The sequence below is a fragment of the Athene noctua genome, chromosome 19, assembly GCF_965140245.1.
Source record: "Athene noctua chromosome 19, bAthNoc1.hap1.1, whole genome shotgun sequence".
Classification (NCBI taxonomy): Eukaryota; Metazoa; Chordata; class Aves; order Strigiformes; family Strigidae; genus Athene; species Athene noctua.
In genome coordinates, this window is record NC_134055.1 from 12,677,105 (window position 1) to 12,702,873 (window position 25,769).

General features: G+C 55.1%; 4 protein-coding genes across 6 annotated transcripts in view; 2 read left to right on the forward strand and 2 right to left on the reverse strand.

Annotated features, from left to right (window-relative positions):
* The first annotated feature begins 205 nt into the window (after positions 1–205).
* Positions 206–1,498, forward strand: LOC141968310 (C-C motif chemokine 4 homolog). Of its 2 annotated transcripts, none has more exons than XM_074922858.1 (3): positions 206–325; positions 707–821; positions 1,164–1,498. In XM_074922858.1, exons 1-3 carry the CDS (start codon positions 256–258, stop codon positions 1,249–1,251), a joined length of 273 nt encoding a protein of 90 aa, XP_074778959.1. In that variant the 5' UTR covers positions 206–255; the 3' UTR covers positions 1,252–1,498. The 2 variants fall into 2 exon arrangements, with proteins under 2 accessions (XP_074778959.1, XP_074778960.1); XM_074922859.1 differs by having other exon boundaries at positions 1,179–1,498.
* Positions 1,499–7,285: 5,787 nt separating this feature from the next.
* LOC141968286 (E3 ubiquitin-protein ligase TRIM39-like) lies at positions 7,286–12,721 on the reverse strand. The gene is made up of 6 exons (XM_074922807.1): positions 12,193–12,721; positions 11,402–11,497; positions 9,552–9,782; positions 9,392–9,414; positions 8,779–8,891; positions 7,286–8,227 (listed from the first exon to the last, which is right to left on the reverse strand). Exons 1-6 carry the CDS (start codon positions 12,628–12,630, stop codon positions 7,656–7,658), a joined length of 1,473 nt encoding a protein of 490 aa, XP_074778908.1. The 5' UTR covers positions 12,631–12,721; the 3' UTR covers positions 7,286–7,655.
* Positions 12,722–13,416: 695 nt separating this feature from the next.
* On the reverse strand, positions 13,417–14,821 carry LOC141968440 (C-C motif chemokine 13-like). Its single transcript, XM_074923120.1, has 3 exons — positions 14,686–14,821; positions 14,292–14,406; positions 13,417–13,764 (listed from the first exon to the last, which is right to left on the reverse strand). The coding sequence occupies exons 1-3, from the start codon at positions 14,756–14,758 to the stop codon at positions 13,665–13,667; spliced, it is 288 nt and encodes a 95-aa protein (XP_074779221.1). The 5' UTR covers positions 14,759–14,821; the 3' UTR covers positions 13,417–13,664.
* Positions 14,822–25,174: 10,353 nt separating this feature from the next.
* HIP1 (huntingtin interacting protein 1) overlaps positions 25,175–25,769 on the forward strand; it is a 52,357-nt gene continuing 51,762 nt past the window's right edge. For both annotated transcript variants that reach the window (XM_074923182.1, XM_074923184.1), the window contains exon 1: positions 25,175–25,320. In XM_074923182.1, coding sequence (XP_074779283.1) covers positions 25,204–25,320 — 117 coding nt within the window. In that variant the 5' untranslated portion in view covers positions 25,175–25,203. The remainder of the gene's footprint in view (positions 25,321–25,769) is intronic.

A 25,769-nucleotide genomic window follows, 5' to 3' on the forward strand; every position in this document is an offset into this window, starting at 1 on the left:
TGTCACTGGGGAGGCACTGAATCAAGGGGGGAGTTTCACCCTTCCGGGCCTGGGGCCACTGCTCCATTTCATCATGAGACTACACCACAAGCAATCTCTCCTCTGGGGGAAATTCCGCCATGCCTACGCAAACTGCTCCATGGACACCCTCACCCCATAAATTGAGGAGCTGCTCAATGTCTCACCATCAAACAGAAAAGAGGCTTTCAAGCTCCACTTGCCTGCTTCAGCTCCGGCCACCGCTTCTCAGCTGACATGAAGATGTTTGTGGCTGCCCTTGCCGTTCTCATCGCTGCCTGCTGCTACCAGACCTCCGCTGCACCGAGTAAGTCTGGACTCTTCCCCTTCTCTCTAAATGGGGACAGGAGAGATGTTGCTGCTGGGGCAGAGTCCCTTCTGCCAGCTTTTCCACCCCTGGGTCCCTTCCTGTGTTGGATCAGGAGGATCGGATGCAGGTGCTCCAGGGCCATTGGGGCTCTCCTGCTGTGGGACAGGCGCAGCTCAGAGCACAGCACGGGCCATGTCAGTGCCAGCTATGGGTGAACCCAAAAGAGAAAGAATCCAAGGAAGGAGAAAACAGACCTCATCTTTTCTGTTCTTCCTCCCCATCCCCTCCGCTGCCCAGACCCAGGGGTCTGTGGTCCCAGCTCCTTACACCTGCTCCCCATCCCTTGCCACAGCTGACAAACATCTTTGCCCTTCACAGTTGGTTCTGACCCACCGACCTCCTGCTGCTTCACCTACACCTCCCGGCAGCTGCCCCGCAGCTTCGTGGTGGAGTACTATGAGACCAACAGCCAGTGCTCCCAGCCAGCCGTGGTGTAAGTCCTCTCCTCCGGGGCGGTGGTGGGATTTCCATTTGGGCTGAGCATCCAGAGACGGAAAGACTTCTTCTCAAAATACAGGGGATGGCGGCTGGCCGCAGGGGACGGGAGGATGGGGGGACAAGAGGGGCAAGCTGATGCCCCATGGGCTCAGCACACAGGGGGCTCACACCAGTCCTGCTCCACTGTTTTGCAGACTAACTGGTGGCTGCTCGATACGATGAGCATGGACATTGCATGTCCAAACTCTGCTGATGCTTGCGATAGGCTGGGTTTGGGGCAGAGCTCCTGCCCATGCAGCTCTCTCCCTCCAAAAACTGACCTCTCTGTGCCCCACAGGTTTGTCACAAGGAGGGGCCGTGAAGTCTGCGCTAACCCTGATGAGGGCTGGGTCAGGCAGTACATGAACGAGCTGGAGCTGAACTGAGGTCCCAGGACAGACCCTGCCACCCGGTGTCCCTGGACTGCCGGGACGAGGGAGCCACGGCCAGCTGCCGGCTCTGTCAGAAATGCGTCAGTGTCACTTAAAGCTAGCTGAGAAATTGAAAATGTTCCCGAATCTGACTTTAGTGTTTTGTTATTTAATTTTTTTTATAGAGGAGGGATCAGGTGCAATAACTCCAGACGAATAAGAATATTATTTAATAGATGTATTTTTTTAAATGAAGACTCATGCTCAGGTTAAATTTTCTGTATTTAATTAACTGTATTTTTGATGTAATATTTAATTTAAATTTTGAGAAATAAATATTTTTGTAAGAACCTTCTGTCTTTGCCTCTATTACAGTTATTTGCAATGACAATAGCTGAAACTCTAACAGAGGGAACATGTTCCTTACTCCCTTCTCTATGTTGTCAAAACCCCCACAAGCTTTCCCTATCTGAACATCCCGTTTTGCACAATAGGAAGATAAAAACCATGAAGGAGGAGGTGTGAGAAGGGCATAGATTACATTCAGGTATCTTGGGTCACTCCTTTCATAAGGTATTTAATCACTACTCATTATGACTACTGGCAGCTAGTTAAATTCTACCGCTGGCCCCATTAGAATCAATCAAGATGTTTCCTTTAGGGGCCACAGTTTAACATGCTGGGTGTTTCAGGGAAAGTTTTCTGAGAGCTGCATCTAAAATGGATCAGTTATTCCCAGAGCAGAGAATGAAAAAAATATATTCCACTACTATTTCATTAAACTCTCATTTAGCTGGGACATGAGGCTTAGCAGATATGACCCTCTTACAAGAAAAAGTACTTTTTTCTCTGTGCCTCCAAAACCTGCCCATCTCTGGGGATGCCTATCCAGAGATGTGGTGTGCCCCTGCAATCACCCTGCCAGACCCCAGTCCCAGGGCAGGATCTGACCCACAAGAAGATATCTCCACGGCAGCCCTGGGGCTGATCTTCCACTGGAGATGGAAGAGATGGAGCCCACACCACTGATGGCATTTGGGTTGCTCTGATCAGCTCTGGGCACACGCTGTTGGGTGAACTACAAGGGTCTGGGTTCCTCCTGCCTGGACCTCTAGTGTCTATAGGGCAGCTGAACAAAAAAGGCTCAGGCCAGAGATCTGCCTGCACTCAGCTCACCCCACAGTGTTTACATAGTGAATTTGGGAGGACAAACATGAACATCAGTGAGACACAGGGGAGCAGAGCAGGAAGGGAGCTCCTGGGGAGTGGTGCAGACACAGGCAGAGATTTGGTGGGAGCCGTGCAGTGAGAGGAGCCTCAGGTGGGGCTGGAAGGGACCAGGGGGATGTGGGTGAGTTTGGGAGAGAAATGAACATATCGGTTATGTCAGAGGCCTCATCACTTCACGAACTGCAGCCACCAACTCCTCAGCCCACAGGGCAGTGTGTAATCCACCAGTCATCCCTCTACAGTGCTGACTGCATCCAGCTTAAAATAGCATCTGGTGAGGAGGGGGCTGAAACAGGACCAGAGCCCCCTTCCCAAGACGCTGCAGGGAGGGAGCCCATGGCTGGGGGGTTCGGGTGGACACCACAAAGGCGGCTGTGCCTTGGTGACAAGGAGGTGCTCCTGCATGTGAGGGCAGTGGCTTTGGTCACAGCTCTGACCTCACGGCCACTGCATGCCCCAGGGCCAGCGCCCAGAGCAGGGCTCATCGTGGCCATGCTAGAGCGAGGACACCTTGGCCACTGGGTACCAGTTAGGCCCTATCTGAGTTCCAGAGCCCAGTAGCTCCACCCAATGACTGATACTGGCACAAAGCTGGGTGCCCAGAGCTGCCCCTGCTTCAGAGAACACCAGGAGCAGAGGACAGGAGTGGGGAGACTTGCAACGGGGTCATCCCAAAATGGCTTGAGCCACCACGGTCCCTCCTGGTTAGAAGCCCCATCTGTCTGTGGCACTGGGAGCAGTCCCAGACCCTTGGGGCTTCTTGTCGAAGAACCAGAGTGCAGGGTCAGCCGGCGAGCACCATCCAGCCCATGCACTGTTTGAGCCTGTTGCAAACAACCCCACACGCCAATGTCCTTAACACCCGGGTCACATTCAAGCCACCCACAGCAGACACCTACCCTGGGTACCTCAGCTAACTCCTCACCACTATTCTGGGAGCCTGCAGGGAGTCCTGAATTGCTCATGTCTTTCTTAATCTTACACCCACCTACGTGTGACAGCTCAGAGGAGCCCTCAAAGTGCATGTGAGGGATACAGCGTGCTTGGTAATCCACACCCCCAGGCACAGAGGTGTGAATGAAGCCTGCACGAGCAAGGCAAAGGCGGCCAGCAGCTGGCAACTGCCTCCAAAGTCCACCAGCAGCAGCGTGTGCATGGAGAAGGCATCCCTGGTGATCTCCAGAGCTGCCACATTTTGCAAAGGAGGAGGAAGAGGAGTGCAGGAAGGTGGCGCAGAGCAGGAACAGGCAGGGGCTGCAGTACCCATGTTGTCATTAGGTCTAATCTGCACCCAGGGATTACCCTGTCCAGAGTGGGGGATGTATTTGCCATATACATTGATGCAGCTGTTTGAGGCTGACCTTGCTGCTAGAGCTGAGCGATGCGAGAAAACCCTCACACCGTGCAACCCTTGGAGGAGCCCCGGGATGCCCTGGTGCTCATGTGTGCATCTCAGGAGCTAATCATGATGCTCGTCCCTCCCAGAAACAGCCCTGTGGCGTGCTCAAGGAGCACCCACTGGAGACGGGGCAGGAGAACGCAAGGAGCAGAGGGCACTAAGCCCAAGGCAACAGATTAAGAGAAAGGGGAGTCTGGGACCCAAGAGCAGGGTGGCTTGGAGGGGTTTTCCTTTGGATTCAGACCAAGACAAGAGTAATGGTGTCAAGGGTTTCAGAATTTGTAAACTACTGAAAGAGAGACTCATCCCAAAAGCAGAGTGTGGTATTTACTGAATATTTTGTGTGATCGATATAAAAGTAAATATTTTTAATGAACACTCTGGGAAAGCCTAGCTGTCGACAAAAATAAAATCATTACTATGATAAGAGTAACATAATTATTATAATATACATGCACATCTTTATATATTTGTTGTTTATATCACCCTGGTGTGTCCGTAGGCATTTTGAGGTGTAACGACAGCCAGGGGGGAGTTGGAGGTCAGAGTCCAGCATTGCACAGGAGGAGAAGCTGGGCTTTGCTGATTGAGATACAGCCCTATGACCATCAAGGTTCATGATCTGATGGCTTTTACATCTCCACTTTTTCAGAGAGGAATTAGGCACCCTGAAGTCAAAATGCCTGTGCACTCAGAAGTGCCAGTTCTGTGCCTTCCTCACCATCCCAGGGACCAGAGCCCTGGCTCACTGCAGGGAGGGGAGGACCAGTCCTCCACCAGAAACAGCTCTTCCCAGAGTCACCAAGAGGAGGGAGTGCGTCTCTTCTGGGGGACCAGCATCCAAAAAAGGCATGTAAAAGTGGATGGTGTTTCAGGCTGCATACAAAAGTAGTGTCTGCCTAAAGTACCGATATATCCCAGTCTTCTAGGGCTTAAGAAGGCAGAAATGGTGCCCGGCCATCACCTTTCCTGTAACAGCCAGCAGAAGGCAGATGTGGTAACAAAGACCCAAAAGAACATTTCTGCTCAGTTCTTAGAAAGACACAGATGACTACTCACATTTCTCTAAGATGACAAAACATTTTCCACTATGCTAAAAGAGAAAGAAAGATGTTAACATTTGTTAAGAATACACATTTCCGAAACTGCAGGTCTGTAAATTTTGCTGCGGAGAATCTTTAACAGGGGATGCTGTCAGTGCTTCTGGGTGACCAAACTGCCCCAGGACCCAAAGCCTGGAAATGTGACATTAATCTACTGATCGCTCAGATAAACAGTTCCCTGATCACCCAACCCCAACCCACAGCTGTTCTGCTAGACGTGGTATCCTGGGGGATTACTGCCGTCGGTAAAATCAGACACCTTGAGCAGATCAGTCCTGGGACTCACCACGGCAAGAGAATGTCTCAACATAAAATGTCCCTACATATTATATGTATATGCCCATCTTTCTTCAGCATATGCAAATCAGATAGAAATGGTGTGACTGCAATTAGCCTGGCACATACAGGTCAGCCCCTTTGGTAATAAATAGCCTTATGACGTCGTGTGAGGGCCACCAGCTTGCTTGGAGCTGGGGAGCGGGAGCGGTTGTGGGAAGCCCCACGTGCTCAGGTTGGACCATGCTGTGCCGTGCAGCCATTCCTCATGGCTGAGGTGGTGGTCCGAGCAGGACCTGGTCCTTGCTGGGCAGGACCTGTGTGGAGGCCAGAGCCAGGCAATAAATGCATTTCCACTGAGGACAGGGGCAAGCTTGACTTGACTTAAACAGAAAACCTGCTTGCAAATACATTTAGGAACAGCTTTAGCTTTAAGTCAGCAGGTCCCAGTGCTCCTGGCTTTTCTCTAGTTGCCCATTGCCAGCCAGTCTGGGCATCTCAGGGTGGTTTCATAGTTGCAGGTGATACGGAGACTCCACCAGATAGAAAATTTTACAACATATTCAGAGCTATCTCATGTCTTCAACCTTTACTCTCCTTCCTGGGAGAGGCAGAGTCATGATTTCTAGGAACGCTTAGGATGCTGCATCGGGGTGAGTTCACATCCTTTCTGTTCATTTCTTCTCCCTATTTGCAAGATCTTCGAACTGTTGCACTTCCTCCTACCTCTTCTGGAAACACTTTTTGTCTCTCCAGCACCGCAGCAAGTGCCACTCATCTGTCACCCTGCCACGGTCAGATTACTTTTTCTTTCTGGACAATTTCCATCCCACCACTTCCTCCCGCCCCTGGCTCGGTGACGTTTTGCCTGGTCCCTTCCCAGCCTAAACCCCTGCACAACAGGTTTCCCTGGCTGTCCTCACCACTCCCCCGCACAACTGCCTCTGCTTCCAGCCCTCTCTCAAGACCTCAGTGTTGATGTCCTTTCTTATCTTCTCAGGCTCCATAAACTCCCCCTGTAAGGGAGGAGGGTGGGACTCCCCAAAACACAACAAAACTCAGCCAAGAGGAAATGCTATCTCAGGTCCAGCGTCATTTTTCACTAGGAGACTCCTAAAGCACCATCCAGGACATCCCCAGAGAAACTGTGCTGAGCATTTAAGATTTTACCAAATCTCATTTTATTTGAATTGAATCTGTCTTTAAATTAAGCGGCTTCATTATTTTTGTCTGAAGGGCACACTCCACAGCTGCTCCAGCTGGCGGTCCATGGCTGCTGCATCGCCTCCACCCCCTCTGCCCCCAGGGCAGTGTCTCCTGCCTCCCGGCCCCGAGGACCACCGGAGCTTTGGTTTAGATGAGTAGAACTGGCTGATGCCACAGCTGAGCTTAAGGACCTGAGAGCTTTTCCTCCAGCAACACTGTGGTAGATTGCTTGAGGCAAGAGGCTGGGGCAGCAATACAGCCTGGAGGAGAAGGGATGTCTCAGGGGATGAAGAGACTAATAGAGACCTTTGGACACACATCAGAGGCTGGGTTATTTTTCTTTCCCTGGGTTTTCCAGCCCCCAAAGTGCCCCCATCCAGGGGTGGGCAGCGTACCACTTCCCACTCCTGGAGATTTCCCACTCATGGGGCTTGTGAGGGGAGGCGGAGGGGCTGGAGCCACCAGACCAGGAGGTGATGTCCCCACCAGAGGATGAGAGAGAGCAGCCCAGGGACACCCACACCCATACAGGTGTCCCCTCACCTTCACCCCAGGCCCCAGCACCGCAAGACTGAAGCGTGGCCAACCACACAGGCAGCTGCTGCTGCTACTGAATCCCTGCCTGGTGGGTGTCCGGCTTCCTGTGGTGTCCCACTGAGGCCACAGCGGGGCCTCTCGAGGACCCTCTCTGGGCCAGAGAGGACCAGGTCCACCAGCACCCTTTGTCCTCTGAGATGTTGTGCAATGGCTGGGGCTATCGAGCAGGGATGGACGCACAACAAAACCACACTGCTAACCGCACAAGGCTGCCCAAATCAACCCTTTATTGCCTTGTTCCAGTACATGTCACACCAAAATCAGCACTACGGGGCAGGCTGGGTGCATAGCCTTCTCCAGCAGCCTGTGAGGTGAGTGGCAGGGCAGTCATGGTCAGTGGGATCCCCTGTCCCTGTTGGCAGCACAGAGGGTTATGGCATGTCCCCACTGCAAAGTGCCCTTCCCAGCATGGGCATGGCATGCAGGAGGTGTCACACTCAGCAGGTCACCCTCTGGCAGCCAGGAGCACGTGGGGACCTGGCCATGTCTCTCACCAAGACACACAGATATTTCCTTGGTACTGCCACAGCATCACCCTCCTGCTCGCAGGAGGAGCTGGTCAGGCTCCCAGGTCCCTGTCCGCTGGTGAGAAGCTAGAGCAGCCACTGTCACAGGATGATGCACCCGCTATCCTGCGTGTCCCTGACCCAGGAGATCACCAAGGGCTCTGCATTTCTGCCCCCCAAAAAGTTACCCAGGAAAAAGAGAGGCCGGAGGTTCCCTGAAAACTTGTCAGTGAAGGTGTAAATGTGGGAGCGGTCGCTCACATTGTAAAAGGAGATTTCTCCTGCCTCGTAGTCCAGGAAGATCCCGATGCGGCGGGGTCTCACACTCAGGGTCAGCGGGGAGATGGGCGAGGTGAGGGCCTCGTAGTTGCCCCCATTTTGCAGCCGCAGCACCCAGTAGCCATGGTTTGGGGAGAAGAGGATGTTGCCTTTCCGGCTGGCAGACTCCCGGCACAGCCCCAAGCCCCATTCGGGCTTGTCTCCCACCTGCACCTCCCAGTAGCTGCGGCCTGAGAAGAAGACCTGACTCCCCAGCACCACCGGCACAGTGCTGAACCTCTTGGGGTTGTCAAACAGGGACAGAAGCAGCTTCTTGCCCCCACGCCGCACGCTCTTGCGGTCCTCAGACAGGATGAGCTCAGGGTGCGCTGTCTCAAGGTCCAGAGTCACATCCACTGGAGCGAGAGAAGGGTGGAAGGACAGATGGGGCTTCAGGGGTCTGCAGGTGCAGACACAAGCGGATGTCTGCAGCCCAGATGCTGGGCAATTCCTGCTCTTCCTACCTCCTCCATTTACTGGCTTGTGCCCGTGGCTTTGCCCAGCTCCCAGCACTGCCCAGCAGCGGGGAAGTGCAATACACAAATTTATGTTAACTATAAAGCACATCAGAATATCTGGCATCTGGCTGCAGAGCAGGAACAGAAGGAGGGTGGCTCCACAGCCTCCAGCACAGCTTCCAGAAACAGCCAACACTGAAAGCAAGAGTCTGTGGGCAACACGGAGTCTGAAAATCCTGAGAGACCTCCTAGGCTTCAGGGTCACCTCACAACCTATCCAGAACCAGAACGAGGAAGGTCTCCCCACCATGAACCACCATGAAACTCATCAGTACACAAACTGGGACCAGCAGGGCAAAGCTTGAAAAAACCTCCCCATGCCCCAGGGTATTGAAGGGGAGGGCAGGACCAGAGCCCAGATGTGCCAGGAGCTGGCACAAAAGCCTTACCTTTGAACTTCTTCAGCATGTCCCTCATGCCCAGGCAGTGCTCAGGGATGCTGTAGTTTTCCTTCAGGGTCACAGACACAGGCTTGGGGGACTGGAACTTTACCCCATCACACCTGCAAGGACAGCAATGCCCATGGACTGTATCCAGAGCCCACAGCACAGTGTCTCCTGCTGGGGACAGGTTTAATGCCCTTCTCTTGGCTGCACAGATGCATCTCCTGAGCTCTCCGGCTGTGAAGAGCACTAGGGATAACTGCTTGCTTATCAGCAAGCCCAGTGGGACCAGAGCTAAATGATGTGGGGAGTGGCAGTGCCAGTCCCTGGGAAAGAAGGAAGGAGGAAGGTGACCCAGGTAGCATGTCCCTTAGGAGGGGACACATCTCAGACACCACACAGCCAGACAAAACCTTGGCTCTGGGGCACTGGAAGAAGAGGATGGTGTATCTTCTCCAGCCCCCGCTGGTCTCAGTCCCTCCTTTGTCAGCCTCAGGGAGGATCAAACCAGACACTGAGCAAGGAGGACAGGGGGTGACTGGCATGGAGCAGACATGAACATCTCACTCGGAGCCTGGAGGCAGCCAGGACAGTAGGAGGAATGAGCACGGGTACCTACCTGCTCAGGATGCTTTTCATGTCCTAGAAGGAGAAGAGAAAAACCATTCTAGTTATGAGGCTCCGGAGCCTCGTGCCCACCAGTCAGCCTGGCCCCAGCCACCTGCCCAGATGGCAACAGCATCAAGGCTGAGCTACTGGGGCTGGTGGCATAGCCTGACCTTGAGTAGCCTGTCAGCCGGCTGCTGGGTCTTCTCCTTTATCTCCAGGATCAGCTCCTCCAGCAAGGACTTCTGCTCCACCAGCCTGGCCAGGTTTTCACTGATCATCAGCAGAATCCGCTTTTCCTCTTCCTCCAGCTTCTGGAGGAGCAGCTTCTCCTCGTCGGCCAGCAGCCGATGCAGCTTCCCAAACTCGCTCACAATTCTCTCCCGCTTTTTCTTCACTGTCTCCTTGTGATAAGAAGATAGATGGGGTGAAGCCAAGCAACAGTAGCAAGGCAGCAGAGACAGAGCCGGATTCTCCAGCATCCATACAGGCATCAGGGCCTGGGAAACCACCACATTCTTTTGATAAGCACATTTATTTAAAAAAACAGCCAGAGGCTAACTGCTGTGCTTTCACCTCGCCTGAGTTCCCACTCCACATCCTCACTTGACCAGCAGCAGGACGTTGCCCGGGGCATTTCTGCTCAGCTGGACCTCAGATGTCTAATGATGCAGCACAGGAAGACTGGGGGGGCTGCTCAGTGCAAGATGCCATCAGGTTCCAGGGTACATTTTTATTAGTTGTGATACAACTCCCCTCTCCAGCTAGGTTCAGGCTAGTCCGTTGCTCAGGCAGCCTGGAGGAAATGCCCCGTGTCTGGAAAACCCCACAGCAATGGGAAAGAGGTGGAAGAAGCCCTGGGGCTGGGGAGGGATGGAAAAGGGGAGCCAGGGAGGACTCCCCGGGTGTCTGAGAGCTCTCACTACGGCAGCTACAGGCAGGGTCTGCCAGTGCTTTAGGCTTTTTCACCTGAACCCTAAAAACTGGCACTTTGCTTGAAACCTGAAGCACCAGGAAAACACGCTGAGGTTAGTCAGGACCATGAAACCTTAAAATCTGGAAGATAAACAAAAGGAAACTGAACTGCATTTATATCCAAGCACATGATTTCTTGGACATGAGTCACAAAGGCTTGATAAGCCAGGATAGTCACAGCCCCTCCCGCCCCACCGTTCTCAAGGGGCATTTTTTTCCTTTTTGCTAAAAAAAGTGCAACCAGCTGCTGAGCCTGGAGGAAGCTGGTGGCAGTTGAGCCGTGGCCCTGGAGCCCTGACTCAGGCAGGCAGGGAGTGAGAGACACAGCTCTGTCACATCCTAGCCCCAGCCCAGCCCTGGGTGGGACAGCAGGCCCACGGGGGCACCCCAAAACCTGCCACCCACTTGGCCAGGCTGCCGTGAGCAGGCAGGGGAGCTGAGCAAATAACCAGGGGAGTCCAGAGAAACCTGTTTTTCCTGTCAAAGCCGATTAATCATCAGCTCCAGCTCGGGGCTGGGTAACTCAGCCCAGCAGTTTTCGTTTTCTGCAGTTACTTTTACTTTCCAGCTTCCACCCCGGAGGGACGTGAAATGGGCTGTCTGCTGGCATCTCATCTCCCCAGGAACTGCCTGGAGTCAGGCAGAAGTGCAGTAACTCAGCTTTTCTTTTTCTTAATGAAAACACTTCTGGTTCCTGTTGCTGTGAAGCAATATGTACGGCTCACGCCTGGCTTGTAACTCAAGCACACCTTGTAAAACAAAAGGCACATCAAAAATAACCAGTGTCTATTTGTTTAACCAGTACACAAGCCCCCGTGGATTCAGTGGAGCTGGCGTGCTGCTTTTTGCAAAGCATTTCTTTGCAAAGCTTTTTAATTTTTTTATAGAGCAGCATAGAGCCTGGATTCCAGCATCAGTCTTCCACACAACAGCAGGACACGGGGACAAGTCCCACCCTGAGGACTATCCCAAATTCACAGCCCCAGACAAGATCATAACTGTGGATATATCTGAAGCTTATTCTTTAAGAATTAAGCCAGGCACCTGCCTTGCACTCCTGGGTTTTCATCCTTTCCACTGATTCACGCTTCTTCACGTCTTCCACTTCCTTCGAGATATGCTCCAGGGACTGCTGGAGTTTGAACTGAAAAGGGAAGAAATGAGCTCAGCTCACCCCAGCAGCAGCCACCAAGCAGCACAGCTCAGCCGGGACCCTCTGCCCTGGGACCGCCGGTGCCAGCGGGCAGCCAGGGACGGTGGCAGTGACCCCGCGCCAGGCAGTGCCAGCCCTGGCACCCGAACCCAGCAGCTGTGCTCTTCACTCTGCTCGCAGCATTAACCCTCTCCTCTCTCCTTGGGTTTTCCCCATATTTTTCTCATTATTGAGGTTTTGGAGAATAAAGTGACTGCTCGCTGCACCACTGGGGTGCATGGTGGCTGGTGGCGTGCTGCCAAGAGCATCACTGGGTCATAGGGCTTGGGTGCACCCCTCCACCCAGGCGAAACGTCCCCAGGGCAGGACTCACCCCCCTTCTCTGGGGGGGTCGCAGAGGGAGAGGAAGCCAGGCTGCCTCTGTGCGCCTGGACGGACAGGGGTGAGCCTGGGTGCCTCCACAGTTTGGGAGCCAGCAGGTTCTGCCTCATCCCTGCAATGAGAGCAGCTGGGTGGGTGCCACCATCTCTGCTTTCCAGGCCCCCCTCTGCCCCTCCTCTGCTTTCCAGGCAGTACTGACGGGGCTGTTGGGTGGTGGGGTGCTGGCGGCTGATCCCCCTGGCACTGGGTGTGCCCAGGGTGCATCAGGGCAGAACGGGGACCCCCGGCACCCCAACCTCCCCTACCTTGTACACCTGCGCAGCCTCCTCGATGGGGTAGACGGTGTGCGAGCGGTGGTGCAGAGACTCCCGGCACACCACACAGATGGCCTCCTCATCCTCCTCGCAGAAGAGCTTGAGGCGCTCGTCGTGCTGGGCACAGAGAGGGGTCCCCGGCCCTGGCTCCGGCCCCAGACCACCCCTCAGCCCCAGCTGCCGGATGCTCTCCACAATGTTGGCCAGCTGCCTGTTGGGTCGGAAGCCACTGCGGTGGCAGGAGGCCCGGCACTGTGGGCAGGAGAAGGGGCCATCACCCCAGAGACCCTTCTCCTGGCAGTGCTTGGCGATGCAGCCCCGGCAGAAGTTGTGCCCGCAGTCGATGCTGACAGGGTCGCTCATGTACTCCAGGCAGATGGGGCAGATGGCCTCTTCCTGCAGCTGCTCCAGGGCACCTGCCAGGGCCATGGTGGCCTCCACGGCTGGGTGGCCTCACCGGGCACGTCCTCCAGAGTCAACCAGCACAGGCAGGCTTGCAGGCAGGTGCGGTTGCAGTAGCCTCAGCGCTAGGCAGTACCGGCAGTGCCACAATAAGCCCGGAGTTGCTGCCGGCCTCAGCAGCACCGATGGCGGGAGCTTCCGCGGCAGCTGGGGGAGGAGCATGGCACCAGCCAACTGGCCCGTCAAAGTGAAAGGAAAACCGTGCGGGACAAATTAGGAAGTGCCAGAAATAATCTGTGACCATAGATAACCTCGGGCACTGGGATGGCAGAGGAGGTGGCATCAACTGTGGTGTTTACTGAGCCGCGCAGTGGGAGCCCCAGCACTGCCTGCCCACTGCCTGCCCGCTGCCTGCCCGCTGCCTGCCCACTGCCTGCTCGCGGGCTGCCCAAAGGCTCTGGCTGAGCTCCATGACCCCCACACCTGCCCATGCCACCACTCACGCCAAAACCTCCCCCGTGACACCCACCCCCTGCAAAGAGCCACAGACTCTAGGGTATCTCCTGGGGCAGGGCTCATGCACAGCCTGGAGGGAGGGGTGGGAGGTACAGGCAGTTGCCCAGAGCCCTGCCGGGAGCAGGCAGGACGAGCACTGTTCCACCGTGCAGGGGGTGTGCAGCACGGAGGGGCTGGGGGTAGTCAGAAGGTACCCCACCACCCCAGAGACCCATCTAGTGTCATCCTGGACCCCCTCCTAGCCACTGCTGCCCACCACAGCTTCCGTGAAACATTCTGAGAACCAGGGGGAGAAGCTACAGGTTTTGCTCCTTTTTATTACACAAAATAACTTCAGCACAATCAGTACAAATTAGAAAGAAAAGTTTCACTGAAAATGACAAATAAATTAAAAATACTTTTGCATAACCTTAAATAAAAGAGCTAAACACTGTATTAAATAGTCTGCCAAATTCTCAGGCAATAAGAAAAAACAGACATGTCTTGGAGGTTCCCACGAGAGAAGGTCCTCTCAGAGGCGATGCTTAGAGGGAGCAGGGCACTGCTCATCCACTGCTCGCCTTGTCCTTTTGGCGATTCACGATGTCCTGGACCCACTTATCACCAGGTTTGCCACAGACCATCTTGCCTGCATGTGTGGTAAATCTGCAGAAGGAAATCCAGTTATTGGAGGGGAGGGAGAGAGGGAGGGGAGGGGAGGGGAGGGGAGGGGAGGGGAGGGGAGGGGGGAGGACCACCTGCTCCTTTCCACTGGTGAACCCCACCAAACCAGACACCTCTACAGCTGCAGAACAGCCCCTACAGAACAGCTGTAGAATGGGAAATAAGGGCTGCGGGGTTGGATTAATGTCATTACAGGTGTCTTGCTCTGCAGCAAGACTCCCAGTATGCCTACTCCAGCTGGGACACTGTCCTGCCTGGGTCCTGCTATCTGGGCATGATGGGGGTGACCAGCAGAACCTCTTTTGGCTCAAATCTAGTAGGGAGGTCCAGAAACTGCCAGCCTGAGATGTGGGATGGGCCTCAGATGTTTCCAGGCTGTTCTTCTAACACAGGAGAGCCCAGCCTGGTGTTTTCCCTTGCCAGGATGGGGTGAGATGTATGGTTTCCTGGCACTGCCACCCTTCAGTGGAGCAGGACCCCCCCAGGATTTGGGCAAGAGATCTACTCACATCACAGCTAGCTGGGGGCAGTGGCTGCCTGTGTGCTCATACATCACCACGCGGCTTGAGGGAAGTGGTTTGGTGCTGTATTGGACGCAGCAGCGGCCAGAAAGGTTGACAGAAGCTGGAAGAGAAGTTAAGTTTTCTGATTAAACCAGACCAGGAAAAGCACTAGTGCGGAGGAGCAGGGTCAGAAAATCACGAGGTCTCTGCTGGAGGAGGTGCTGCTCCTACTGTGGGGTCCCACCACAGCCATTCTTCCCCCAAGAAGCCAAAGAGTAGCAAGACGTGCCTCTCCTTTCCTGCAGCAGATGCTTGGAAGGGAGAGCTGCCAAGCATTACTAGACTTATACAGCAGAAAGAAATAGAAGAGAGCTGCTCAGAGAGCAGAGCTTGGACTCACTTGGAGAAGAGAAGACCTGGCAGCAGAGGGAAGCCACAAAAAGTATAGCAAGGGCAGATGTGGAGGTCTTCATGCTTCTGCTGGGTGGAGGTAAATTGTAGGAGTCAGGCTAGACTGCTGCAGAGTGCCCTTGCTGTGCCTGGTGTGGGATCCCTGGGCTGAGCCCACTTTATAGCGGGAGACACTGCCGGAAGCATTGCTGAAAGACATGACACAATGGAAAAAGTGCTAAGCCAAGAGTACTGCGTAGTCCCAAGGAAGGAAGTGCCCAGAGCCCCAGGGAGGGTAGTGCCCTGACGTGGCATATTATATAATGATATGATACCATGAAATGATAGAGAACAGGGTATGAGTTCCCTTTTCCTTTCCCCCAACCAAAGGACTCTCTAGACAACCTAGAAGTAGCGATTCAGAAGTTTATTAGTTGGACCACTTGCCTAGAAGTTGCATGATGGCAATGGATGGAGAATGACCGTGGCTGCCACACACTCGTGTTTCCTAGAATATTTGCACCACAGACAAACTGGGGACAATTCACTTCTCCCACAGCAACAGGAGCAGGGAGACCTTCTCCCCAGCTGCCCACCTGGCAGGTTGGCGAGCACACAGCAGCCACGCTCTGCCCTGCCTGCAGCACTGCCCCAAGGAGACGGGGGCTTTCTCTGTGGGAGCCAGGCAGCCTCAGCGCTGGGGGAAGTGTGCAGAGCAGAGGGCAGAGCACGGTGCCATCCCAGGTATGGGCTCCTCTTCCATCACTTGCAGCAAGCCATTAGAAAACTGGTTCTGTCGCTACATTGCAGTTTCACAAATACCAGTGACAGCTAAAATAGCACTGTGTTATCCACGGACATGAGAATTGGCCGTTAATGTTTTCAAAGAGCTTTAGAAGCTCATGACCGTGTTGGCACAGCACAGTTGGCTTAGATGCTTATTTGGTTCCAGCAATGTAAAATCAACACCCTCCTGACATTGCTTCATCATTGTCCCCACAGCCACAGACACATACAGAAGAGATTTACTGGGTTTGCTCATGTTATTTGGGACAGGAATGGCAGAAAAACTGTTGGAAATGCCTCAGGAGAGCAGAGGTCTTCATGGTGCGAGTGAATGTGTCTGGGTGCTGGACAACAACAGCCACAGTGGGAAAGTCACATGAGCAGGCTGCCTTTCATGACGGTCCAGTGAAGAAAGGGACGTAGCTCCTCTACAGAGAAGGATGATTACAAAATAGAAACTACTGCCCAAAGCGGTGGCCTTGTAGGAACCCAGAAGAACTAGAAAGGAAATGAAGAGATGCCCTGGGCTGGCTGAAGGAGAGCTGATTCCAGACCTGAGGCTCCCAAGTGCTCCAGGGCATGATGCACACCATCACCACATCTCCATAGACTGAACTCTTTGAAAAAGTGAGCCAGACTTGCTAGAAAGCATGGACTAAGTGGCACTGCAGGATTTGTTTTACACAGAGCCTTTTGTTTCACTAAAACACTGTGTTACTAAGCATGAACAGAAATGAGCCAGGGTGAGACCACAGGTGGGTGTCTTGCTCCTGCTCTACAAGCCAGAAGAGCAGGCACGTGGGGAGGGTCTGCCCGCAGAGCCCTGGGCACACGCTGCCAGGGGGGCTTTCGGAAAGACGCTTCCTTGGCAGGGACAGGGATCCCCCATCACACAGCAAGAAGAATGTCTCCACCCAGCCCACAGCCTGCAGTTTCTCTTCTGCGGTTGTAGCTCAGTCCCCAGCTTTGCCTTTGCAGCAGGGAAGGACCTGGCATATCCATTCGCTTTTTTGCATCTCTCCCCACTGCTGGGATTGCTGCTATCCCAGACCACACTGAGGGGTTAAACTCCCAGGGAGTGAATCAAGACAGCCTGAATCAAGGCTGAGGCTTTACTCCCCTGCAGCAGAGCACTCACAGTACACTGCTCCAAACAGCTGAGGATCTCAGGATTCATCTGGAATCCTGCCTGCTCTATAATTTCCCTTGTCCCATGCTCCAGAGGCCAATCAGATTCTGGAATGAAAACTTGCACCTCCAGGGAGGGGCATGAAGCCCCACCAGTGATGTCCTGGACTGGATCCACTCACTCCCAACCTGCACAGAGTGGAGCTAGGGAGGTGTCAGCCTGCTGCTGGTCCATCCCTTGAGCAGTCAGGAGTTGCTCATCTTGCCTGAAGCGTCTAACTGAATCTAGCAGGGAGTGTCAGGAGAGCAGCTGTCTCGGGGAGCTGCCAGGATGGGACCAGGCAGGTTGCAGCACACCCAGCATGGGATGTCAGCACCACCAGCAGCAGGGCCAGGAAGGAAGGTGTGCCAAGCCCCACTCCCAAATCCACCTCTGCACTCCCCCTCCTCCCCGTTCCAGCTCTTTCCATGATGTGTGTCCATCTGTGTCTGCCCAGGTGTCCCAGCTCCCCTCCATCCCTGTGCCCAGCTCAGCCATAAGGCACCTCCAGCCTAGCCATAAGCGACTCCCCTCACCCTGCACCCACACTTCCCCCAGCTCTGGGCACGTTTTTCCCCCAGCTGCTGCTCAGGGATGCTGGTTAAGGTGTGGGTGAAGCAAGGTGTATGCAGGGAGGGTGCAGGCCCCCTTGTACTCCCCTGTCCCAATGTTGCTGGCCATGCTGACTGACGGACACGTTGCCCGAGACAAGAGACGTGACAGCTTGACATGCCCAAGATAACAGACCAAGACTGACACCCCTGCCTGAGGCAACAGACGGCAGATTGAGGCTGGGGGTGCTAGAAACAGGCTTGGAGAAAGATCTGGCCGAGTGGCAGACTGGGAAACCACATGGAGAGCTGAGACTGAGATCAGACTGAGACGAGATGAGATGATCATGATGCACCGATGACCTGCTAACCTAGATGCCACCAACATCTACCTGTCATTCCCCTGCTCCCAGTGCATTCAGACCCAGGATTTGCACACATTCCCCGTTCAGACCAATCCCAACGTTCCTGTTACACATCCCCACACAGAGACTAGAATAAAACTGAGAGGAGGAGAACAGGCTGGGGAATGAGGTGGAGATATCCTTGCTGATGCAGCTCACACCAACACAGCCCAGCTTGGAGCTGCTTTTAGCTGAATGTTCTGGATGTTCTTGCAATATTCAAATACAGGTTTGATGGAAATGTCAAGATTTGTTCTGAAAAATCAATATTTTCTATCAGGACGACAAATGTGCCTAGACATTTTCAATGAAATCTCTCTCCTTTCAGACATACCGGGCTGTGTTTCCTGCTTCCATTCATTGCAAAAGGAATTCTTGGAGGTTTTGACACCTCTGTTATTCTCCCTATTCACTGTTTTCCTCCACTCTGTTCCTTCCTTGAAGGAAGATTTTGTGTTTCAGTCTTGGCTGCTCTTTCCTGCCAAGACAAATAATGCAAATCTCTAAATATTTTGATTTCTAAAACTCCTCCATATCATACATCCTAAATAGTAGCTATTTATGGAGGCTGTAAAACCTCTGCCTTATGGTGTGTTTCAGCTTTCAATAGAAACCACACATGGTATCTTTGGATCCATCACCAGAACAGATTTGGGATGCAGGAGGAAGTATTTTCTTAGCCCTGAAGGCAGCCCGCTCCAGCACACCGGCTCTTAGGTTGGAGTCATGTACGGGGGATCACAGTATCACAGTGCCCCTGGGAGCTGCCTGATCGCTGATGCGAGAAACTCTGGTTTTAACTGGGAGCACTGAGCTGGAAACAGACCAGTGGAAGACAGTGATTGCAGGGTGGTGCAGCTCCAAGAATGACAAGCAAGGTCTCAGAGGAGGTATTTTCCAGAGGAATCGAGACCTTCCAGAATGGGAACTGAGGTCTGCAAAATGATGAGTGGCCTAGAAAGAGGGAGAAACAGTGATTATTTACTGTCTCTCCCAAAGCAAGAACCATGGACTATCAAATGAAGCTGGCAAGAGCCAGGTTCAAAATGAACAGAAGGAAAGAGCTCTTCCTAATGAGGAGCTCCTTGTCAAGGGACATGGCGATTGCAAGGAAATTTCCATGTGTCTGAGTCAGGGCTTGGATTTCAAAGCAATAAGCTCAAGATTTGTAAAATTAGAATGGCTGGAGGCAGGGAGTGCCCTCAATGGAGGCAGCACAAATATTGGCCTTTCTCTTCAAGGGGTCTGCTGTGGCCGCATCTGGAGGTATTAAGGCTGGGCTAGATGGACCCTTAGTCTGCATCCTCTGGGATTGCTCCTATTTGATTCCCCACAAAAACTGGTGCTACAGGACTGTAAGGTCTATACAGTAGCTTGTGAAATTGCATTGAAATGCCTGGACTGAATATTTATATATCAGGATAGGCCTCCAGATGAATATTTTTGGTAAATGTCAGCAGAAAGACACCAACAGTTTCTAAGCACACAGCAAGGCAGAAATATATTGCTGCAGTTTGTGCAATTTTCCAAGACCAATTTGGGGCACCTAGAAAAGTCTCACTTTTGGACCAAGAGCCTGATGAGCAGGAGGTAGCTAGCTGCCATGTCAAGATGTGGCCCTCACACAAATTTGGTAGTACTTCCAAGGAGAGATGCAGGCTGCCTTTGCCAAATTACAGCGTATATACCTTTGTTTCCCTGAAGATGCCCTCAGCACTGAGCACCAACCTGCCTGGAGCTGAGCAGGGTTTGCCCAGCAGCTATAGCACTGCGTGACTGTTTTAGCTACAGCAGCTGAGGTTCAGAGAAACTAAGAGGAAAAAACGCTTGGGTGTTAGCTCTGAGACACCCAGGACCTGACATTTCTGAGCACTTAGCATTACGAGGTGCTTTGTACTTACATAGTCTGCCTCCTGTTGTCTTCAGCTGGAAGTACCTGTTGAAGTGAGAAACTTTAACAAAATAGATGCAGGGCTCTCAGCAGGGTGGGCTCTCAGCAGGATAAGCTCTCAGCAGGACGGGCTCTTGAGAGAAGGGAGGGGCTCCAACTACTGAGTCCCAAGATAAGGAACGAGGATTCAAGGAATTCTAAATTGACATGCTGAAAAGACCTAATTGGGTGAAAAGTCACGAGAGGAAGAGGAGGCATCTTCAATCTTCATCCTGGAGACCCCCACCCAAGACCACCAGGAACCACTGTGCAGACGCAATGGGGAGAAACTTGGGGTGGGATTTATGATAATGAATTCTCAAAACTAATTGTAATATCTCTCCCTGTTCTCAGGATTATAATGAATATGTAAACATTTTACACTATAAAAAAGGAGCTGCTTTTCGCTCCAAGGTGCGCACGTTTGTGGAGGAGCGATCCCCCGTGCACCCAGCGCTGAATAAACATACCTTCTTTATAACCTTACTGGCTGTAAAGTCGTTACTTTGCATGTCACATCTGCAAGTCAGACTGTAGGATTTCAGGAATCTAGGAAACAAAGACAATGTTCCACAAGAGCACTGGTGAATGTTGGGTTTTGCCATACCATAAAGGATAGACTGGCTCTCCAGATCTGCAGCCCATGCCTCCCTCAGCCCCTGCCTCATGCACTACCCACACTCTCCTGCAGCAAGCGCAGGGGCCCTTCACACAACCCTGCACACCCCAAGTCACACACACCCTTCCTCAGTGATCGCGCTCTGGCAGCCAAAGGCTGTCTCGTAACACAGAAGCAAAGCAAGCTTGCCACGTCCTTGGGAGAGACCAGCCTTTCCCCCAACTGCTCTTGGCACCAGCAGCCAGCACAAGGCGGTCGGTCACCCCCAGGGCTGCACGCTGGGCTCGGCGCAATGCTACAGCTGGACCTGCTGCCCCTGCAATGGGGAAGGTCTCCAGCAGATGGCAAACACTTCCCACCTCCAGGCCCTGCTCTGGAGCAAGCTTCCCACCTAGGCAGCCACCCCTGCAAAACCCGGGATCGGGTCCTCTCCTGTAGGAGCGTGGAAACCACGCTCAGCTTTGCTTTTGAATTCCTGGACAAGGAGAGGCAGTGGCGGAGGCTTTAGCGCAAAGAACACCCCTGGTGATGTTTTGGGGTTACATCCCTCCTTGTAAAAGCTGGGCAAGCAGGAGACCTCGCCCAGGACAGAGGTGAGGGCCCCATGGACCCCCACATGCCCTAGCTAAGCAGACCCTCTCCCCGTCCCCTTTCAAGCAGCTGCTCTGCCTCGGCTGCTCTCCCAGGTGGGGGCTGATCCTCCTGCCCCAGGACTGTCCCTTCCCGTTGCCACTCGCTGCCCCACATAGCAGCCAAGGGGCTCTTCGACAGCAGGAGCAGACAAGGACTCAGCAGCAGCATCTGGTTGGCCCAAAACATTCAAAAAATGGGATCAAAAGATGAAAACACACACACACACAGAGGCTCATCCTGGTGCACTGTGCTGCCCCAAGTGCTCTTTGCTCTACCAGGGACCCTCCTGCTGGATCTGGACCTGCAGCCAAGACCCTGCCCTCTCCCTGTACCAGGTGGGCACTTCAGCTCAGAAGATGTTTTTTGTCCAAAGCTCTGAGCAAATGGCCATGTCACCAGGGCAGGGTTGTATTTGGGGTTGCAGGATTCATTTGTGGATGGCTTGTCACGGCCACTGCCCTCCCCCTGCATGGCTCTCCAGAAGATGTGCCCTCCAGGGATGGCTCCTCTGCCTGGGTGGGCTCAGATGGTGTCTTGGTTTGTCTAAAAGGGCGATGGAAGGGACCGTGCTTGGGAGCTCCCCCCTGGGCAGGGTGGGAACAGAGCAGGATCTTTGCACAGAGCCCTCTGCCCGCTTGCTCCAGCACAGCCAGCCGGGTAACAGAGGAGGGACTGTGGCGCTCTCTGTGCCTCTATTTTCTTGCGGAAACAAGGGGGATCTGTGCTCTCTCTGAGCCTGGGCCAGGCCATGGGAGGGCGAAGAGTCTTGCAAAGGCACCCTGAGACTCTCCTGGCTCTGGGTGGGGAGGGGGGTTGGAAAGGGGGCCTCTAGCTCCCAGCCCCTGGGAACAGAGCATCCCCCAGCTGCAGTCAGGGCCCACAGCCCCCACAGTCCCTTCTTCCTCCTCCCCTTCGCTTGCAGGTCCCTTGGGTTGAGACCAAGCTGAGAAGAAATGTCCTGGCAGAGAGGGAGCAGCCCCTCTCAGAGCAGCAAGGGGAGGCTACCCTGTGGAGCCCTGCAATGGGGGAAGGACCAGCTCAATCCCCCCTGCCCAGCCTGAGCCAGCTCCTGCTGGGTGTCACACGCTGCTGAGCATTAGGCTGCCCTAAGAGAAGAAGAGAGGGGACACACCATCATCTCCATGCCCTAGCAGACGCCAAACCCATGGTCTGCTCCCTGCAGAAGACACTCAGGTGCAGACATCCCAGGTAGCTACTGAAAGCAAGGAAGGTGACCATGCTCCACAGCCAAGCCCAAGGTTTCCTGCCCCAGAAATGTGAGAGCAGCAGCACTGGAGTGGGTGGCACTGGGGAAGATGGTGTCTGTCCCCACACAGGCCAGACACCCCCATGACAGGCTCTCCCATTGCCCTTTGCCTCCAGGCTGCAGCCTCAGGAGAAGGACAGAGCATCAGAGTAGATGAAACCCAGTCCTGGCTTCCAAAAAGGACCTGCTGGGTGAGAGGAGAGGTGCCCAGCACACTTTTTCTCTGCCCTGCTCACTAGTCCTTCTCCATCATCTCTCTGTGAAACCTGAGGCAGAGGAACAGACCCTGCAGAGGAACAGACCCTACACAGCAACATACCCCTCCCAGAGCAGCTCTCAACCTGCCTGAAAAGAAGGCACCCTCTTCCCCTGCAAAGCAGCCTCCCAAATCCCTGCAGAGCAGCCTAAAAATGAAGCGTGTGGTCTCACCAGAAGGGAGCCCCCCAAATCCCCACAGAGCAGCCGAGCCTGCCCCAGAGCCCCAAAGCACAATCCAGCAGAGCCACTGGGTGGACTGGGCCAGCCCAGGGTGGTCTGACCAGCTGCCCATGGGCTGGATCCCGGCTCCACAGTTACAGCCCCTGTCTTGGAGGAAGCAGGAGCAGCTTGTAGAAACAGCCCATTCTGGCCTGTACCCAGATGCCTTCCTCTGCTTCTGCCCAGGTAGAAGCCATCTCCCAGTTAGCAAGCCCAGGTCCCAAAATGGGCACTCAGTCCTGGTCATGGAAGAAGAGGATGTGACTCTGCCCTTCAGTAAGAGGGAGCAGATAACAGGTCTCAGCCTCATGGTCCCTCACCTTGGGGTGAAGGTCCAGCCCTCCCAGATCCAGGCCTGCATGCTGGAGAGGTCACGCAGGAGCAGGACACTTTAAGTCAGGCAGAGGGGTGGGAGAGGTAGCCAGATCACATGGACCTTGCTGTCCTTTGTCGAATGCCCTCTGTTCTTTCTTTCCTCCATCCCTATTCGGCAATGACTTCATTTCTTCAATTATTAATCACCTCGCTGCAATAGTGGATGAATTAAACCCATTAAACCTCCTGTGGGACCAGCCCCAAGGAAGGAGGCAGATTTCCAGAAAGTACATTAGAGAGAAGGCAGACAGGGAGGCGAGACAAGCTGAGGTGAAAGAAGATGGCCTTGTTGCACGGTGTAGGCCATTTCCCATCAGTTGTGAATCTGATATCCAACGCACAGAGACGGGTGACGTCTATCACACGAACAGCCTGTTCATACATTTCACTGAGCAGCTACAGGCGGGTGCCTGTGTGGCAATTGTTTCAGCTGAAAAATAAGCCACCAAAGTGAGTAACTATGTAGGGAGAGCTGCTTGCACAAGAGCTTCTGACAACCCACATCCTAAATAGTTGTTCATAGATTGCTCCATCACCCCTGGCAGCAGCAGACAGGGTGGATTTGCACAGCTACTCTGCACCTGCAGCAAAGACACTGGTTTTGTGTGACCTGCTTTTAAGGATCCAGGAACCCAGCTGGCACAAGCCCAACACAGCCCCCTTTGCCGTCACTGGGGATCAGCCAGCCAGTACTCTAAAGAGAGTTTTCAGTCTCTTCACAAAAATACTGATTTGTCTGAATTTCGCAGAAGTGTTCCAAGTTCTGGCAAAGGTCCCAGTGGGAAATTCACCTCCAAAGTGGGATGGGATTCCTGGTCAAAACCACAGGAGCTGGCTACAGTCCAGCTCTGGGTTGAGATAAGGCAAAGATCAGGACCCAACACAATTCTCTGATGAGTGAAGGGACCAGAGACATGAGCCTGGATCAGGTTATGCAAAAGAGCATCTCAGCCATCCATCTGCCAGCTGTTGAAGGGGAAGCAAAAACCTTCTCCCACTTCTCTTTCCCTGTTTTTCAGACATCTGTAACCATTTTTCACACCTCTGCCAATGCTACCAGAGAAATGATCTATCCCTGCACGGCTCCACCAGTTATGCCTGCAGCTGCCTGCCGCCTGCCCACACATCTCTCCAGAGCTCCCCAGCCACAGCTTGGATGACACAAAAGGCAAAAGGCCCACACCAGCTTTCCGCAGGCTGCCGATCACCCTGTCCACGCCGACAGCCATGGGGTGCCTTCTCCCACCTCCTCCCTGGCTCCAGGCAGGACTGTGAAGCCCCGAATCCACCCCGAATGCCTGAGCAATGCTGCTCAGCAGGATACCGGGAGGGCAGCACAGCCCAGCCACTGCACAGTGCTCCGAGGGCCTGACCCGAGCCTGTGACAGAGGAGGGGAGGGAGACGATGCGCAGGAGACCCACAGGCCCAGGGCTCCCATAACCCCGCCCCGGGCAGCCGGCAGGGCCGCACACTCCGTGCTCCCCCGTGGCCTGTTTATATTTCGGGCCATGCTGCGGAGGGAGCGGATGTCACGTCCTGCTGCGGGGCCGGGCCAGGCCGAGCGCCCGGGGCCGGGCTCCAGCGCAGCGGGAGCTGTGCAGGCCGCATGCCCGTGCCTCTGGGACCCTCAGGCCTGCCCGTCTGGGCCAGCTTCAGCTGCAGCTCAGAGCGCTTCGGCACCGGGTCCCCCGAGTCCCGAGGGGCTGGCTTAGCCCCGGGGCTTAGCAGAGCCCTGCCCGGCCCGGCCCGGGCCCGAGCGGCCTCGCAGCGCGGCCCAAGCCCCCGCTCCGGCCCCGGCCCTCGGCGGTCCCGCCCATCCCCGCCAGGGGGCGGCACGACACGCCGCGCACCAGCGAGGCGAGGGGCGGGGCAGCGGGGTGTGAGCGGCAGGTGCGGAGGCCAACCATCACAGGGCGATGGCACGGGGGCGTGACCACAGGGCTGGGGTGGGCGGTGCTAAGAGGGCGGTGCCTGAAGGCGGGACAGAAGGCGGGAGAGCCGCGTAGGGGCGGGAGCTGGCGTTGAGTGGCGTCCAGCCGGGCCAGTAAGCTTGGCGACGCTCACGTGAGCCGGCGGCTAGGGAGCGGGCCTCCCCGGAGCTCCTCCCGGGTGACAGTGGGAACGATCAATGAGAGCGAAGGGGCGGGACGGAGGGCGGAGCCACCGCGGTGCAGGCTGTGCTGGCGGGGCGTGTCCACGCGTGAATGGCAGGTGGGAGGGCCAATGGCGCGGGGTCCGGCCAGCGGCGGCGCCGGAGCGGAGCGGTGGCGAGGGCGCGGCGCGGCGGGGCCGGAGCGGCGGCGGGCGCGGCGGGGCCATGGACCGTGTGAGCAGCTCCATGAAGCAGGTGTCCAACCCCCTGCCCAAGGTGCTGAGCCGGCGGGCGGGCGGAGGCGGCCTGGAGGCGGAGCGGGAGAGCTTCGAGCGTGCCCAGGTACGGGGCGGGGCCGCAGGGCGGGGCCGGCCCGGCGGGTGATGCCGGCGGCGGGGAGGTTGGGTGGTACCGCCCGAAGGGGCGGGGCCGCCTGGGGGGCGTGGCGCGGCAGGTAGCCGTAGTCGGTTCGATTGGGTGGGGCTGGCCCGCGTGGGCGGGGTTATTCCGTGAGGGCGTGGCTTACTCGGGTGGGCGGGGTCCACTCAGGTGAGCCGCGGGAGGCGGGGCTAACGCGCGTTGCCCAATAGGCTTTGTCGGCACGAGTAGGCGGAGCTTCGCCGGGTGGGCGGGACCGACAGGAGTGGGAGGGGCCGGCCCGGATGAGCTGGGTGGGCTCCGGTGGGCGAGGGGCCGAGTGGGCGGGGCCGGGGTGGCTCCACCCCCCCAGGCCAGCCCCGCCCGGGGGGCAGGGGGCGCCATGGAGGGCGGGGGATGTGCGCCCCGGGCCC